General features: G+C 42.5%; 1 protein-coding gene across 2 annotated transcripts in view; it reads left to right on the top strand.

Annotated features, from left to right (window-relative positions):
- The first annotated feature begins 2819 nt into the window (after positions 1-2819).
- Positions 2820-19055, top strand: part of afap1l1a (actin filament associated protein 1-like 1a) — a 181878-nt gene continuing 165642 nt past the window's right edge. Inside the window, exons 1-2 of one of the 2 annotated variants that reach the window (XM_069898821.1) lie at positions 2820-2882; positions 3001-3347. In XM_069898821.1, coding sequence (XP_069754922.1) covers positions 3332-3347 — 16 coding nt within the window. In that variant the 5' untranslated portion in view covers positions 2820-2882; positions 3001-3331. Of the gene's footprint in view, positions 2883-2959; positions 3348-19055 lie in introns of those variants that run through there. The other variant, XM_069898822.1, reaches the window with a different exon arrangement.

The following is a 19055-nucleotide window of genomic DNA, read 5'->3' on the forward strand; positions in this document are numbered from 1 at the left end:
CCATTTACTCAACATTTGGAAGAAGATTCATGTAGAAAGGAAAAAAACAAATTACCAACCACCAAAATTATTGACACAAAATCAACTAATCCCTTTCACAATAGACAATCTTTCCTGAGAGAATGGGAGAGAAAAGGAATTAAAAGAATAGAAAATAGTTTTTTGGGAAATAATTTATTATCATTTGGAATGCAAAGTACATAAAACAATATGGAATAACTCACGGTACAATGTTTGCATACCACCAACTGAAAACCTACTTAAAGGACAAATTGGGAAGCAGACTGAGATTACCAGAAGGAAGCAGCTTTGAATATGTGATTACAGACACAATGATAATTAAAAGATTTATAACAAACATGTACATCAAGCTGCAAAAGAAAGAAAATGATGGAATAAGCTATAAACCCAAACAAAAGTGGGAACAACATAAAGATAAAAAATGAAATAAGGGAAAAGTTATGCTCCGGAACTATGAGAAATATAATAAACACGAGGTTATGCATGATAGAATATAATTGGTTACACAGGCTATATATCACGCCCCAAAAGTTAAATAAATGGGATCCAACAGTATTAGATTGATGTTTTGCTGGAAGAAGGAAACGGGAACAACAGTATATGCAATTTGGGCATGTGAGAAAGTGAAAAAGTTTTGGGAAGATCTAAATCAGGTATTAAATAAAATCACAAAAAGCAACATATCAAAAAATCCAGAGATCTTTCTTCTAAGTAATATGAGAAGTAAAGAATTAGGCCTCAAACTGGACAAAGTGCAAAAAAGATTTATTATGATAGCCTTAGCTGTAGCAAAAAAAATGTATAATGTCAACTTGGAAATCAGAAGAGAGCCTGAGAGTACAGCAATGGTACATGGAAATGAATAAATGTATTCCATTGGAAAAAAATAACATATAATGTAAAAAATAAAGTCACATTATTTGAACAAATTTGGGAACCGTACATGGAACATAACAGAGAGGGCTAGCCTCGGACCTCCACCCCCTAAAATTATAGAGGGAGAAGAAGACAAAATGAACTGACCCACTGGGTAAAAGTAGATGACACAATTTTCTTGTTTATTTTCATTGTGTGATGACATTGTTTAATGGGTTTATTGTATTGTATATGTTGAACGTTTAATGGGTTTGGAGGGAGGTGGGAAGGAGGGAGGGAAGGGAGAGGGAAAAAAGGGGAGAAATGACACTGTGTATATTCAAGAGGGAAATGTTTGTGTGTATTTTGATTAATATGGTTCATAGTGTGAAAAATAAAAAAAATTAAAAATATATATTTTTTTGCCGCTAATAGTGGCAGCAACCTCCTTTGAAGAAGACCGCAGAGCCCACCTCACTGACAAAAGGCAAAGGAGGAAAAACCCAACACCCAACCCCAACCCACCAATTTTCCCCTGCAACCGCTGCAACCGTGTCTGCCTGTCCCGCATCGGACTTGTCAGTCACCAACGAGCCTGCAGCAGACGTGGACTTTTTACCCCCTCCATAAATCTTCGTCCGCGAAGCCAAGCCAAAGAAGAAAAAAAGAAAGAAGAAATAGTGGATTATCATTCCTGTTGAGAATCAGTTGCAGAATGGCCTTACTGTTAACATTGTTCTTCTGGAAGGATTGTTAACCGCTTTTAGGTGTTCCGAGGAAGATTATGCGCCTGCAGGCGCGACTAGCGGAGTTCAACTGGCACATTTAGGTGGCTACAGAATGGACAGCTTTCTAGCACTTAAACGTGCCAGCTGACTGCTAGCTGTCTCTCAGCGAAAGCCGGCTACTCTAATCAGTGGCCTAGTCCCGCCCACACTGCCTTGACGTTATTTACAGCACATCAAGGCATGCTGACAAACAACTCAGGCATGACTTGACTCTCGTTGCCAGTCTCCCCCCCCCCCCACCCCCACCGCTCAGCTGACTCCTACTGCCGGTCTCTCCCCCCTCTTTTGCCTGATTCCAACTGCCGGTTTCTCTCCCCCCCCGCTCACCTGACTACCGGTCTCTCACTCCTCGCTCACCTGATTCCCGCTGCTGGCCTTCCCGTCGCCTGACTCCCGCTGCCGGTCTCTCCCCCCCACTCGCCTGATTCCCACTGCCAGTCTCCTGCCCGCCTGTCTCCCGCTGCCGGTCTCTTCTCCCCACCGCTTGCCCAACTCACCATTCGAATCAGGATTCAATGGCTGACGACGTCACCGCGATGTCATCAGTACGCCCTCTGGCAGCCCAACCGCTTTCAGCCGCAACAGACGATACTCAAAGCAGGATATTATACCTCCTGGAGAAGGGTTAGGTAAGTAGACCTCCTGGCCGGCTTTTCCAGTTTCAGATGGCCACCTGACAGCCGCACAGGAGTATAATGTACGCCTTTACAGTAGGGTACTGTGGCCATCTGAAAACTGCTATTGGGTGAACAGGGGTCACAGGCAGCCATCAACTTGGAAAGGGAGGTTTGGGTAGGGGACTATTCACACTCGCTCAGATAGGCATGGCACTGCCCAGTCCAATACATCCATCATTGGTCCTCTGACTCCATTAAATCAATTAAATTTTACAGCAAGGAAAACAGGCCATTTTGGCCCACGAACCTGTGCTGTCCAATTGAGCTACCCCGCGGACACGGGGAAGAGCGTACACACAGACAGTGCCGGATTCGAACCCAGGTCCCAGCAACTGGTGCTGTCACAGCGTCGCACTAACCGTGCCGCCCCTTTCTCTGACAGTCCATGGAGCAGCATCACACACCCCGGTCCCTTCATCGGCTCCTCCATATACTGCAACTGCTTTGACTCCATCATTTTTCTGGTTGTCGTGTCTGGGTCAGTCTGAACAGAGTCCGGATGCGAGACGGCGAACAGGGCAAAACTCGGCATTCAGCCCAGGTGTAAACTGCAATAAATCCCTTATTGCAAATTCAGAATCTTTGTAATTTCCAATTTGGTGGCAGTGGAGAAAGTGGAATGTTAATGCAATTCCTTTTTTTTTGGTTCTTTAATACAGCTTCCAGAATTTGTCAAACAATGAAGGGGGAGAGAGAAATACGCCCAATCTGAAACAAAAAGTAAATCCCCCCAGAAGTCACAACTTAATTATGAGTTGCAGTGGTCAGAAGCTGTCCATTTGATGGGTAGAGGGCGCTAGGACCCTGGGCGGCTGATTCTCTCCAACCGTGACAACTTGGGAGACCAGAGAAAGTTCAGGAGGATGCTGGCTGTCCTGGAGTCTGAGCAAGCGGGTGTCCCTGGTAGGACAGGCTCGGCGCGGCTCTGTGCTCTGCCCTTGTAACTCTGCCGTGTCTACGGGCTCTTTCGTCTGTGACCGTAAACGAACCATGGAGAAAAGCAGTGGTAAGTTTAACTTTTCAGAACTCGCGTTTTGTCACAGTTGCTGGATCTACAGTAACGTGAAGCCTTTAACTTTAATTCAAAGCACATGTGCACCATTTGTAACTAATTGCCTTTCAGTGTTACTGAAACTGCAGTGATTTCGTGGAAGAGAAGTTGGCTCTGTTATTTGTCTTCCCCAACCTACTAACCGTGTGCACCTGGATATGGGGCGTGTGTGCAGTTTCGTCCCAACATCTTACTCCGATTCTTTCTACATCGGATGTATAGCATGGAAATCAATTTGATTCCAGCTGCAAAAAGGCCAGGTTAACACCTGGGTTACATCTGAAATCTATTCCTCTCGCATCCTCTCCCGAGACTTATTTTTTAGATTAAAGTCAATGATGTATAATTTTTTTGTTTAAAAATCATCCCCCTCTGGTCTCCTTGCAGATTATCTTGATTCTATACCCGGTTCCTGCAAACTAAAATGGAAATAATAAAGTCCAGAAAGTGCATTCGGTGCGCATTTAATGACTGATGTATGGTTTGCAGAGCAGCACTGTGTTCTGCCTTTCCCACATGCCATGTTGCAATTCGTTGACGAACCAAAGCCCCCTCTGTTAACTTGGCCTGGAAAGTCATTTGGGGTAGATCTGACACATTGAGGTCTCATTGCAGTGACAAGTACTGTTAACTTGGCCTGGAAAGTCATTTGGGGTAGATCTGACACATTGAGGTCTCATTGCAGTGACAAGTACTTCAACTCTGGTGGGATATCACTGCGGTTGTCTTGCCCTCGCTGATCTCTTCCTTGCTGACCTGACCGACCCCCCCCCCCCCCCCCAGGTGCGATAGCAGCGCATCTCCGGCCAGCTGGACCTGCTCCCATTTGCAAAGGGTTTGCCCACCCACCCAGCTGTTCCGGTGGAACAAGCATGTGTGCATTCTCATTAAATTAAATCATGCCGTTTGCTTTTTTGGCTTCTTCTGAATTTTTCAGAGCCTCAGAAAAATATCCTCAGCAGAATTTCAGAGATCAAACCTAACACTATCAATGTCAGATTGTTTTAATTCATTGCAGATGAGCCCAACGTTTCTTATTCATCCCAAATTGCTTGTGCATCTGACAACTGGGCTTGGGGGGTGGGGGGTCACACATCTAATAGAACAACTAAGGATGGGTACTATGGTAGCATTTAAGGGGCTTTAGATGGGCAAGTGAATGTGCAGGGGTGGAAGGGTGTGGATCATGTGCAAATGGAAGCGATTTTGTTGAATTTGATATCTGGTGTAGTGCAGGCATTGTGGGCTGAAGGGCCTGTTCCTCCTCTGTTTTATAGCGTTTTTTTATAAATCCCTTTCCTGGAGGATATTAATGGATCAAATGGGTCTTTACAATACACTAGTAGTTTTGTGTCATCCTAAATGCTAACTAGTTTTTGTGATCGATTTTGTATTATGAATTAATTTAAATTCCATCGCTGCTGTAATGGGTTTTTCATTTTGTTACTCCAGTGACTTGATTGCTGCACCGGTGCCTTGCCCTAAGGCTCCAAGAGTAAAAATTCATGATGGTCATTTTGAGAACATCAATGAATGCAGAGGAAATGCTGGAAGTAGGCTCTTGTGGTGACCTTTTGCAAGAAAATGTATGCAACTAGAGCAAAAATGAAGATCAGGCTGTTATGTTGGGCAAAGAAAGGCATCTGGAAGAAATGGGTTCCACCATACCTTCTGCTGGGGAAGTAACTAACAATGCACAGAGATGATGGAGCTTTGCCAAGAAAATGCAACTCCTCATTGTACTGGATTGAGCCCCACCTTAAATGTTACATTCATTTGTACTCACCTAATAGTCAAACCATTTTTGATGCAGAGTAAAGCAAAAATGCTAACATCTCATTCAAGAAATATCTAAATATCAAAGTTCCTTAAAAATATGACCTATTGAGCCTTGAAAAGGGGTACATAAAATGGGATCCTATAAAGCATTTAAAAATAACAATAAAACATTAATTTAATTGAACAGCTGTCTGAATTAATTGATAAGAAAAATCTAGAAATTGTCAATAAACAATGAAATTTTTGGTACAGATCAGTTATGTCTCAGGTGTTTTGGAATTTTTTTTTAAACTTTGTCTTCTTGCCTCTATCATAACACAATATGTTGACTGGAAGCTTCCTGAAGAAGCAATCATAATGGATTCTCAGAAATATTAACTGTATTTAGGAGAAATAATTGCATTGAAACTTGTGGGTTTTTTTTATTTTTTGGCTTATCATTCAATATTTCTAGCTGTCAGTTGATACAACCTTGCCATGAAATATGCTGTATTTTTTATCTGCATAACATCGAGGAGGATGAATCAGTAATGTAGGTGAGCATGTCAACAATTATGTTCTCAATGTACCTGACTCAGTTCAGAGCTAGCTTTGGTTTCCTTGACAGCTTTGCCTGAAACCTTTGAGCAGGAAAGAACATCATTTGCTGGCTATGGATTTCTTTGATGGACAGTTCTATAGCCAAGAGTCTCAGGTTCCTAGTTTATATTGATGAGTAATTCAAGTGTCAGATTATTATGTGTTTGAATCTTACAGCTGGCAAGTTGCGGTCTGGAGTTGTCTTTCCTTGAGCTTGATGTGGGTGAGTGAGATGGGGTGGAGGGTGTGTTTGCATTTTTCTCCTGTAACTGTGACAGGAGATTGGCAGGAAATCTGCATTAACAGCAAAAACAGCTGTTAATTTCTCCAGGGATACCAAAGACCTACTACCATGCATACAGCAGGAGATCAGGAAATTGATTTGGAGCTTCAAACCATTTATCTTTAATATGCGTCAACGTGAGCGATGCTTTTGTTTTAAGTCTGATTTAACTGTTGAATAGGAAAATAAATGGCTTCTATTATTTAGTCATAATCATAGCACAGAAACTGGATTTTCAGTCCACATTAACTATTGAGCACAATTCCTACACTTTCTTTCCACATTTGGGGCAATTTACAGTGAGAATTAACCACCAACCTGCACAATTTTGGGTCGTGGGAGGAAACCAAAACATCCATGTGTTCGCAGTGAGAATGTACAAATTCCAACCAGAAGGCACCAGGGATCAGGATTAAACCGAAAACCCCTGCCTTCCAGCTGTATTACTATGCCACTTTGTGTACGTAGAGGTGGTATTAATGGTGGTGCTTTGAGAACAGGCTGGAAGAATGAAAGGAAAATACAGTACAGTAATGGATTTTGATCTGTTTTGAAATGACCATTGCTCGAAGATAAATTTTGGAATCCTTTAATGTCGTTATTAATGATGTACTTAATGGGTCATTGAATGGATCAATCAACATCTAGAGTAGAAATGGTCAGTGTTTTTGGATTAAGATTATTTATTGAGGTATGGGTTCTGGCCTGAAATGTTGATTGACCATATTTACCCCGGTTGCTACCTGGCAGGTTGAGTTCCTCCAGCTTCTCATTGTTTGCTCAAGATGGCCCTGAATTTGGAAGTTTGGCTCATGACCAGTAAAATGATATTTAATTTGATATTATGCACTGTCTATGGGTAGGACAAATCCAGAACAATGCATACCCTACATTATCAAAGGCATGGATAAAGGTACCGTGAAACAACACGCAGAATGAATTGAGGGTACACATTGTACATTTTATACGACAAAATCAGAATTTATTGTCACGAGCAAGTCATGAAATTCAGTGTTTGCTGCAGCATCATATTATAACCATCTTGCAACATTATTATAAATTTTAAAAATTAAAATAATAGTGACTTTAGGCTCCTGTACCTTTTTCCCGATGGTAGCAGAGTGAAGAGGGCATGGCATGGGGGGGGTGGGGGGTCATTGAGGATAGAGGCTGCTTTTTTTTAAGACACCACCTCGTGTAGATGTCCTCGATGAAGTGAACTCTGGTGCCTGTGATGTTGCAGGCTGAGTTGGCAAACCTCTGTAGTTTATTGTTGTCCTGAGAGTTGGCGTCTCCAAACCAGGTAGTGATGCAACCAGCCAGAATGCTCTCCATGGTACACTTTTTAAAGATTACGAGAGTTTTTGGTGGCATACCAAATCTCCTCAGACCCCTCACAAAGTATAGCCACTGGCGAGCATTTTTTTTTTGTGATTGCATCAATGAGGAGGCTCCAGGACAGATCCTTCTGAGATGTTGACACCAGGAATTTGAAGTTCTTGTCCCTCTCCACTACTGAGCCCTCAATGAGGACTGGGTTGTGTTCTTTTGACTTCCTCCTGAAGTTCACAATCATCTTGGTTTTGCTGATGTTGAGCACAAGATTGTTGTCATTACACCATTCAACGAGTTGATCTATCTCCCTCCTATACACTTCCTCATTGCCACTTGTGATTCTGCTGAGTGCTGACAACTGTAGTAAAACACAGAATTCTGTGGACACCATGGTTGAAGTAAAAACGCACAATGCTTTTGAGACTCAGCAGGTCAAACAGTGTCCTTTATGTAGAGATGCATAACTGATGTTTCGGGCTTGGGCTGACAACTTTGGTGTCATTGGCAAACTTGTAGATGGCATTGGAATTGTGCCTGGCCACACAGTTATGGGTGTATAATGAGTAGAGCAATGGGCTAAGCACACATTCTTGGGGTGCGCCTGTGTTGATGATTAGTGAGGAGGAGACGTTGTTTCCAATTTGTACTGACTGTGGTCTTCAAATGAGAAAGTCAAGGATCCAGTTGTAAAGGGCGGTACAGAGGCCTAGAGTTTGTAGCTTCTTGACCAGCACTGAGGGAATAATGACGTACTTGTACCTGTTCAATATCTGAGTCAGACCTCGCTCAGAATGTGATGTCTTGTTTTAGGCTAATTACACAATGGATGATGTTGGGTCTATGGGAGAGAAACAGAGGAGGGTAGCCAGTCTAATTTCCAGTACAAACATCTTGCCAATCACAAGATGTTAGGAGTTTAGTTGTATATGTGGAAGGTGTCCATTTTGGGATGCTCTCATTTGTGCACAGCCTTCCTGATAATCGACTAAAAACATGAGGTTATTTGTGAATGTGTTTGCCTGTGACACTATAGATATGTGCATATGTACCTGGTAGTTATTGGGTTGATAAAGTTGAATAAACTATTTTCCTTTTGAAAATGTTCTGATTGGTGATCCCTGATCTCCTGCTAACCTGTTCCCAATTTAAATTGTGTTAGACCATGATTAGGTTGAATCTTGGAGCTGAAACTGTTCCCAATGAATTGTGGATCTCTAGGACAATGGTGATTTCCAAAGCTCCCAGTTGCATGCCATTTCAATTTCCCTTCCCATGCCCACACTGCTCTGTTGGTTCTCTGCCTTCTCCACTGATGGCTGGGGTGAAGCCCAATGCCTATCAGAGATACAACACCTTATATTCTGCCTGGGTATTTTCCAATCCATTGGTTTGAACATTGATGATCTGAAATTGGACAATTCAATATGACTTCAGTTAGAACCATAGAAAGCTGCAGCGCAGAAAACAGGCCATTTGGCCCTTCCATTTGGTGCTGACCATAATTCCACTAGTCCTATTGTCCTGCTCCCATTCTATAACCCTCCAGAGCTCTCCCATCCATGTATCTAACCAATCTATTCTTAAAACGATTGACCCCACATTCACCACGTCAGATGGCAGCTCCCACCACTCTCTTAATATTCCCCCTAAACCTTTCCCCTTTCAGCTTAAAACTATGACCTCCCATATTTATCTTCCCCAATCTAAGTGGAAAAAGCTGACTTGTATCCATTCTGTCTATACCTCTCATAATCTTCAAAACCTCTATCAAATCTTCCCTCATTCTTCTTTGCTCCAAGGAATAAAGTCCTAACCTGTTTAATCTTTCCCTGTAACTCAACTCCTAAAGATCTGCCATGTTATTGATATCCTTCCTGTTCTTCTCTTTCCTAGTGGTACAAAAATACCCTATGACCACACTTAGCAACAGTTGTTGTAAGACTGCGGCTGCAAAGAGGTAAAATGTTTACAAACAAATTTTAAAAAGTTTTATTTTCCCTTTTAAAGGACCCCTTGAATAAATTTGTACAACCTTCATAATTTATTATCAATGAACTAACAGCTGCAGCTTTTGAAATGAACAATCTTTCTGCCAAAATTCAACATAATCCTCGTATTTTGTCTTCCCTCCAACCCTATCGCCCAATAACCTGTCTTATCCCTCTCTCCCTCTTGGTTCCATTCACTTACTACCCACGCATTTTTCCAAACAGATCCCATCCCCCATCTGTTTCCATCTGCCTTCGCCTCTTCCCTTAATGGTTCACATTATCACCTTTCTCACATCAGATTTCAGCCCTGGTAGCACTGTGCTCTTGTTCATCACCCTGTTGCCCGTGGTTTTACCTCCCCCCTCCCCGGCCCCCCTGTTGCCCATGTTTTCCTCCCCTGGCCCTCCTGTCACCCATGTTTTCCCCCCACCTCCCCTGGCCCTCCTGTCACCGATGTATTCTCCCCCTCCCCTGGCCTGCCTGTCATCTTCTAGCTCCTGTTTCTTCCTTCCCCTCTATACTGACTACCTTCCCCTCCATTTTTTAGGGTACTGTCCTTGAATGTCAACTATTCCTTTCCCTGCACAGATGCTGCTCAACCACTGAGTTGCTTCAGCATTGTTTTTGCTTCACATTCCAGCATCCAGTCTTTTGTCTGTGGAACAGACCTTTATGGTCAATCCCTATTCACTGAATTCCTTCAAATAAGAACTGCAAGAAACTTGGGATCAGGGGTACAGTATTTAACAGTTGTGTTGTAGAGGAATTTGTCAGTTTCTCTAGATTTATCTTGTTTTATCCTCTCTTGGGAGATCATAAAGTTTCTGGTGGATGTAAATAATTGTGATGTCCAACAACGTGGAGCAGATTGGATAGGGTAGGAAGAAATTCATCAGTGTTACAAATTTGTACACTATAACTAAGAATAAAAATGTACAGTTTTTGTTCTGCTCCATTAGTATGCCTGCCACATATGAATATAAACACTGTTAGGTTCAAATCTGTGATTTATTCTGGTTCAAAAAAATCTTTTCAATCTAATTTCCAAGGAAAGGGAAAACAGTCTCCAGCCTACTAAGGGAGCTCTGAAACCGTGCACATGATGAGTCAATGAGGGATGAATAAAGCAGTGGTCTTCAAACTTTTTCTTTCCACCCACAGACCACCTTAAGCAGTCCCTTACTAATCACAGAGCACCAATGGCACAGGGACGCGAGTGGAAAGAAAAAGGTTGAGAACGGTTGTATTGTGGTAACTCCACATCTGTAGACTACTACAACAGCTCTGTGAAAACTCTTCAAGGGATATCTACCCTGAAAACGTTTGCCCTTGCTCTCCAAAGGGAGCTCTGTGCGATTCACTCTCTCACTGCTCCCCATCTGTAAGCCCTGCTGCTCTCAAGCTCTATGACCGTGTACTCACCCAGACTCAGAATCAGAATTTATTGTCATGAACAAGTCATGAAATTCGGTGTTTTGTGGCAGCGTCACAGTGTAAACATTCATATTATAACCATCTTACATTACTATATATATTTTTTAAAAAGTTAAAATATTAGTGCATGAAAAGTAAGGCAGTGTCTATGGTTCATTGATTATTCAGCTATTGAATGACAGTGGGGAAGAAGCTGTCTTGTGCCATTGAGTGAGCATCTTTAGACTTCTGTTCCTTTTCATCAAATGGTAGCAGAGTGAAGAGGGCATGGCTTGATTCCACAGCCATGATGGTGTCTGCAGTGAATGTTGATTTGCTTAGAGTTCTACAGCACAGTAGCGAGCCCACTGACCCAACTCAATCAAGCTGTCTATTTGTTAGTCCCATTTGGCTTCATGTGACCCCTATCACTCTAAACCAGAGGTGTCAAACTCAAATTCACGGAGGGCCAAAATTAAAAACTTGGACTAAGTCGAGGGCCGAATTAAATATTTATTGAAAATTTTCAACAACATCTGCATGTTTTCTCTTCTTTCAACATATGTAATGTTAAACTTTTTCTTATTAAAATAAATGTTTAATAATAATTTTGGATAAACTCTTTCATTGTCATTGTCACTGGCCCATTTCCTTTGGAGCTCTGAAACCGTGCACATGACGAGTCAATGAGGGATGAATAAAGCAGAGGTCTTCAAACTTTTTCTTTCCACCCACAGACCACCTTAAGCAGTCCCTTACTAATCACAGAGCACCAATGGCACAGGGACGCGAGTGGAAAGAAAAAGGTTGAGAACGGTTGTATTGTGGTAACTCCACATCTGATTATGTTAATTGTTAGGCAAGTGGTCAGAGAAGGACCCCCCCACCCCAAGAAAGGCTTAAATCACAGGAACAAAATAAGCTTCCGTCTCACTGCTCCCAATCTTACACACAGTCCTGATGTGGAATGTGGGGTCGCAGTTCCACGTTCACCCGAGTTCAGGTGCTGTCTGTGTGGAGTTTGTACGCTCTCCCCTTGTCTTGGACCAACAGGTCGGTCGCCTGACGAAGGCACCCGAACCCCCCGTTGAAACGCCGCCGTCCGGGGCGGTGGAGGAATTGGCTGAGAAGAGCGCGTTGCTCCAACCCCCCTCCCATGGTTGGAGAGGGATTAAAATGCGATCTCACGGCGCCGGGCTCGTCTCCAACAAAAGGAGCGGGAGGCAGGGTACGCCGCGCACGGAGCGAGGGGGAAGGCATCGCCAACGAGACGTTCGGTCCGGCGCCGCCGCTGAAGCGCAGACCCAGCGAGGATGGTCCCCAACTCCAACCGCATCTGTGTGTCCGGGAGCCGGGCGGGCTGAGTGCGGCGCTCCGATCCCCGGGATTCGGGACTCTGAGATCCCTCCATACTTCCTGCGTCTTCATTTTCACCTTCAGTGTGCATGCGCTATACTGGCGCGGCGGCCAGCGGGCCAACTCTAATATATATTTAATATGATCTTGCGGGCCAAATATAATTATATCGCGGGCCAAATTTGGCCCGCGGGCCAGAGTTTGACATGTGTGCTCTAAACCTTATGATCATGTACCCGTCAAAACTCGTTTTAAACAGAATTACACCCACTTTTACTATTTCCTCTGGCAGGTCCTTCTGCATACCTCCAACGTTCTGTCTCAAGAAGTTGCCCATTGGGTTCCTGTTTAAATATTTTCCATCTCACCTTCACCTCTGTTTTTGTTTTATTTTCCCTCTCAGGAGGATGTCTGACTATTTGCCTTGTGCCTTCCATGATGCATTAGATACTTCTTTAAGGTCATCCCTTAGCCTGGGGGGGAATAAGTCCCAGCCTCCTTTATATAACTTAAGTGCTCTAGTCCTGATAACATCCTCATTCATCTTTTCTTCCCCCCCCCCCCCACCCTCCCCTTTCCAGCTTAATGACATGCTTCCTGTAGCTTGGTGACCAGACTGCACATAATGCCTCAAGTGTGGTTTTGCCACCAATGTCTTGTACAATTGTAACATGGCATCACATCTACAGTTACTAAACTGTCTAGAATGAAATCTCTTTTCAAAAGTAAATAATGGAGACAAAAAAAAATCTGAAATTATTACATTAGGCATTCAAAGTTATTATGCAAGGATTATGTGAATGGGCTGTTTGTTCTTGAACCAAACAGCGACTGGGTCACGAAGAAATACATTTGTGTCCATCTTGTCTGTGTCTGCTGTTACCCAAAATAATGAACAAAAATTCCAAGAAAACTACTCAGTGGTTTAATAGTATCTGTGGAAAGGGAGATAGTGAAGATTTCAAAACCATGACCTTCCATCTGTTCTGATGCAAGGTCATTGATGTAAAGCATCATCTATGTTCCTCTCTTTAAATATGCTGAATCCTTTGAGCATTTTCTACTTTTTAAAAAATGTTAAGATTTGCATCAATTGCTGTATTTTTTGTTCTTTGCCTAAACTAATTGCGTTGCCTCATATGTATGGTTTATCAGTTTGCAGGATACAAGTTGATGGCAAGGTCAGCATTCACTGTCCATCCCAAGTTGCGCCTGAAGGTGCAGGCAAATGACCTGCTTGATTCCATTGTAGCCTTTATGGTAAAGAGCTCCAGTGATGGCTGTATGTTTCCAGGTCAGGAAAGAATTTCAATTAGAGATCAATTCGCAGGTTGTGGCATTCCCTTGGAACTTCTCCCCTTTAAATCAAATGGTCGAGTGGTGCTTTGGAAGAAGTCTTTTGTGTCACTGCAGTGCAATTCATCAATGGTACACAGAACAGCCATGGTGTTGTGTATTTGAAGAAGAAAACATTTAGTATGGGAAAATGTGGTAACAATCCAGTGGTCCTTCATGCCCTGAATAATGTCAAACATTGATTATTAATGGAGATGATCATTTCCAGGCTGCGATTAGCCCACACCAGAAAAATGTCCAGGTCAGGCTGTCTGTGGCCATATACGACTTCAATATCTGAAGAGTTATGTATGAAATTGAATATTTAAGTCATCACTGAGCATCTCTGCTTGTGATCTTATGAAGTAAAAAAAAAAGGTGGCACTCGTAGAGGTACTGTAATGGCACCTCTGCTGCTGGACTGGACCTAAGAGAGTGGGGAGCAAAGATGAGCCACAAGGTCCTACCACCTGGTCCTCCGATCCATACAGCTTTTCAATGGCCCGTGTAGAACCCAACTGTTTTAATATATCCCACAACTGTGGGGCCTGTACAAGTGGCCCAGCAGCTGAAGGACTCACACAGGCAGTGGGCTGCAGGTGACTTGCAGTTGAAAGACCCAGTGAAACACGAAAGTCTGCAGATGCTGTGATTGTAGTCAAAACACAGAAAAGCTGGAGGAACTCAGCCGGAATAGCAGCAGTCACAGGAGGTAAAGAGATATTATCGGCATTTTGAGAAGACACTGGCTGTGAGCTGCTGGAGACTGGCTCACAGAAACCAGGTACTTGAACTGCGATTTGAGAGGGAAAGACTGGCTCCCAAAGAGTCTCGGGTACTGGCGGTTTTCTGATCGTATCAGAGAATTGGATCTGGAATTTGGGTCGCTGATGGTCTGAACTGGAATCTGTGTGGCTGCGGGAGCCCGAGAGGGGAATGTATGGACATGGTGTCTCTGAAAGGACTCTTGCTTCCCTTTCTCCTATCACTGGGAGTGATGGGCAAGGCTCATGGCAACTCTTAAGGCAGACACAAGTTGAAGAATCTCATGTATACTACATTTTTAATATTACGACAATAAAAGGTACCTCAAACCTTGTTAAGTATGAAGTAGCTGATTATAACCTATCTAGAAGCTTCTTTGATGTGACTTCATAATGGGGAGATCAATGACTGGAGGAAAAGAAATGGCCGAAAACAAAGGAGAGGAAAGACAATTGGGTATTATATCTTCTGAGAATGCAATCTCAACGTGTCAAAAGCAAATGTTGTTCTTTAGCCCAAGGATGAAGTGACTTGAAACAAATGTAAACTCAAAGAATAACTAACTTTGAAAACTGATCCAAGATAATGAAGTATAACATTTATGAGTTGGTTTTGTTTGTGGGTCACTTTCTAACAGCAACTTCCTTTTCAGTGTAAAATCCCTGAGATCCTCGTACAAAGGATATGAATCTAGTGAATGAATTGTGTGCATCTTCTGCTCTTCCTGCTGTCACTTATCTAACTCTTCCACCTATTGTGTTGTGCCATGGCAGGTAGGAAAACTTCCATGGAGAAATCTCCATACTCGGTTATAAATGGAATAAGTATTTGTAATGGTATGTATTGTGTTTTTTTTTTTACGTATTGGTTATGCAAATATGGCTGGTCACTCGTTTAATTTTCCCTCTTTTTCTGGAACCTCTTCTTGCATTGGAAAAAAGAATGAGACAAGAAATTGCACAGGTGCCATGTGGCCAACACCGTGGTTCTCAGACAAATTTTGAAGTTTCTCTGCTCCTTGTTTTCCAGTTCATGCTTCCAAAATGCCAGAAGGGTATACTACTGGTGGTTCAGACAAATTAATAGTTACTGCTGGTCATCCCAATGCTGTGAGATTAGCTGAATATCACCCAAAAATATCCAGGTCTTTTTTTTCCTATGTGGCATCACGAGTCTGGCCCTAATGCCTTGCTCAAGTCAGATGGTAATTATGTAGACCTACACTACTATTGGATTAATTAATGTAGCTGTTGCACAGTTGCAAGGTTAGCAGGGCTGTTAAACCACTTCTGGATAATTTCAACTTGGTCTGTTGTATTCAATATTTGTGATGTGGCCTCGTCTACATCAGCATGGCCAAGAATGTATCAGATAACTATTTTGTAGAGCACCTGTGCTTTTTCTGCATCTGCCATGTTTAGGTTCTGGTGGCAAATCATCTAAAGTCTTGTCTGGTTCCCACACTGACCTGTCAGTCCTTTGCCTTCTCCAAGGCTAATCACAAATTGGAAGAACCTCATTCTCTGCTTGGATAGCCCACAGCTCAATGATAGGAATGTTCAATTTTCCAATTTCAGTTAACCCATGCCCCTGGGTTTCTATCCCAATCCACCCAGAGTCTCTCCCTTTGTTTGGCTTTCTCGTCCCTCTCTTTTCCCTCCCCTATTACTCAGACTCACCCAAAAGAAAATCTAGTTCCATCTGGCCATCATCCATATACCTCCTCTACCTGGATTTCTTTAGATCAGCTTTCATAGCTTTTCCCCCACCTGCTTCCATCTGCCCATCATATTCCCCTGACCTGTTTATACCTGTAACCTACCAGTCCCACCTCACCCCTCCCTCTTACTTCTATATACCAACTGTTTTGCCCTCTACACTCTGTCCCATCGACTGCTCCTTTCCTCTTCCAGTGGATGCTACTAGACCCATCAAATTATTTCAGCAGTTTACTTTCTGGCTGCCTCCTCTAGGTTAAGGAGATAGAAGTCATTCCCTCCAAAATGTTTACAGAAGCATGTAGGTTTTGTCCCTCAAATGCCCGCTTTGAAGAAGAACCAAGCAATACCTACTAGAATTCCTGAAACTGCTGAGGACCCTGTGATATCTGTTTCTGAGAGCAACATCAGAACATTATTCAAGAGGATGAACCCTCTCAAGGCATCAGGCCCTGACGGCGTACCTGGCAAGGTACTGAAAATCTGCACCAACCAACTCGCCAGAGTGTTCACTGACATCTTCAGCCTTTCATTACTGCAGTTAGAGGTTCCCACTAGCTTCAAAAGGGCATCAATTATCCCGGTACCCAAGAAGAGTAGCGTGGGCTGCCTCAATGACTATCGCCCAGTAGCACTAACTTCTACTGTGATGAAATGCTTTGAGAGGCTGGTCATGGCCAGAATTAACATGTACCTAAGCAAAGATCTGGACCCAGTGTAATTTGGCTATATCCACAATTGCTCCAAGGCAGATGCAATACCGCTGGCTTTCCACCCAGCTCTGGATCACCTCGAAAACAGCAATTCATACATATGACCCTCTTCATCGACAACAGCTCAACCTTCAATATCATTATTCCCTCGATGCTGATCAAGAAGCTACAAACTCCATGAAACTGTTCAAATTCCAAATCCAATTTGTAATGATCCCAGTGGCCAGGAAATGCATAATGGTTACCTGGTAATCTGACTCTCATTTGGGGGGTATTGTGTGCTGTCATACGTAAATGCAAAGCTGTGTTTCCTTGGAGAAAATTGCCTTTAACTTGAGGAAAAAATGTAACATTTTTCAAAAAGTTTGGCAACTATATTTAAATTTCATAGGAGCACAGTTATAGTGTGGCTCTCCATATCTTGCCACCATGCATTCCCTGTCTATCCTTTTACTGAGGGAGGGGTGGGGTGGGGTGGAGGAGGTCCATTCCATCGCAATCAAGTAAAGTCAAGAAAAATGTAACAGCCTAGGTGCCGGCGCCAGGCTGACAAATCCCTGATGTGCTCCTATTGCTTGGATGCAACAGTGAATTTTGTATATAATGGCTAACTGTAATTTGTGATTGATTACTGGAAATTGAGTGAGAAAATTTATAAATAAAATAGTCAAAAAAAAGCTACAAACTCTAGGCCTTTGTACCCCCTCTGCAACTGGATCCTTGACTTTGGCAGTCACTCTGAATTAGAAGCAACTTCTCACCCTCTCTGATCATCCACGCAGGTGCACCCCAAGGATATGTGCTTAGCCCACTGCTCTACTCATGTCTGTGTGACCAAACACCATTCCAATGCCATCTACAAGTTTGCTGATGACATAACAGTATCGGCAGAATCACAAACGGCAATGAGGAGAGAAATAGATCCGCTCAATGAATGGTTTAACAACAAAAACTTTGCACTCAATGTGACATCATAGGGACCAGACTTCACTCCATCGAGGACCTCTACATGAGGTGATGTCTTTCTTTTTAAAAAGTAGCCTCTATCCACAAAGAACCCCATGCCCTCTTCACTCTGCTACCATTGGAGCCTGAAAATGAGCACTCAGCAGATCAAGGACAACTTCTTTCCCCGCTGTCATCAGATTCCTGAATGATCAATGAACCAAAGACACTGCCTTACTTTTCATGCACTTATTATTATTCTTTTCTTTTTATAGTAACATCATAAGGTGGTTATCATATGAAGGTTTCCACTATGACACTGCAGCAAAACATTGAATTTCATGACTTGTTCGTGACAATAAATCCTGATTCAAATTTGAAAGCATTACTGTAGTAATCACATTAATACTCATTTGATCTTACTGTAACACCCTATCCTCAGAGATTCCAACCTAGTTCCAATTAAGTTCAACATAGACTTCCAGAATACCCTCTCTATCTTTTAATGGATTGGATTGCAGCATTCCAAAATCAACATATTCAATCGTTTCAGGTGAGCAGAAAGTTATTCCACTGTTTCCATTTCTGCTCCCTCTGGAGCTATAGTTTCTTTCAGTTTTTATTATTCACTGCAATGTTTTTGGCAAGTAATTCTCCTATCTTTTATGGACCTTTCCTCTTGTTCTTTGCTTGCACCATTTTCATCTGACTGACTGGCACATTGAATGCTTCTAGCATTTATTTGTTTGTGGGTGTTCCATAGTACCTCATTATGTTTTTTTTAAAGCAAAAATGGGACAATTAACTTGGGGTGGTAGGTGTGTATTTGTTGATTTTTGTATACGTGATCTGATGGCACAAATTGCATCTCACCACATGAGGCAGGAAGTGGCCAAGACAGCAATAGCACAGGAATGATTGCTTCTATTGTGGGATGTTCATTTAAAGCATAAGCATTTTGGAGAGCATGCAAGCATTCTTAGTACAGCAAAATTATTAATCAGTGCCATATATGTAAAGGACTAGAAGCTCAACTGATTGTGATGTTGGAAAATGCAAATTTGCTTTATCTTAGTAAATCAAGCCCGTGATCACGTGAGTAGAGTTTGCAGAAAGAAAAAATGGAGAACAAAGAAGCACTTTGACCTAAGGAATACAAAGCTATATTGTGTGTAACTGGATAATGACCCAAATCCCTAAAATTATTATGGATTCAGTTGAAGAATTCAAGGAAACTATCTTGCATGGAGCAGATTTTTGCTTGTGTGAATAGTCTCAGGTTGATACTTTTCCATCATGTACTTGAGAAAATATTGAAGGAGATGAAGGGTGACCTGATAGAGGTACATAAAATTATAAGAGGCATTGGTAGGGTAGATAGTGGGTTTTCTTTTCCCCCTTGTGGTAGAGATAACAAAAAGAAGGCATAGGTTTGAGGAAGGAGTTGTAAA

This window comes from Narcine bancroftii, chromosome 9 (genome assembly GCF_036971445.1).
Source record: "Narcine bancroftii isolate sNarBan1 chromosome 9, sNarBan1.hap1, whole genome shotgun sequence".
Taxonomy (NCBI): domain Eukaryota; kingdom Metazoa; phylum Chordata; class Chondrichthyes; order Torpediniformes; family Narcinidae; genus Narcine; species Narcine bancroftii.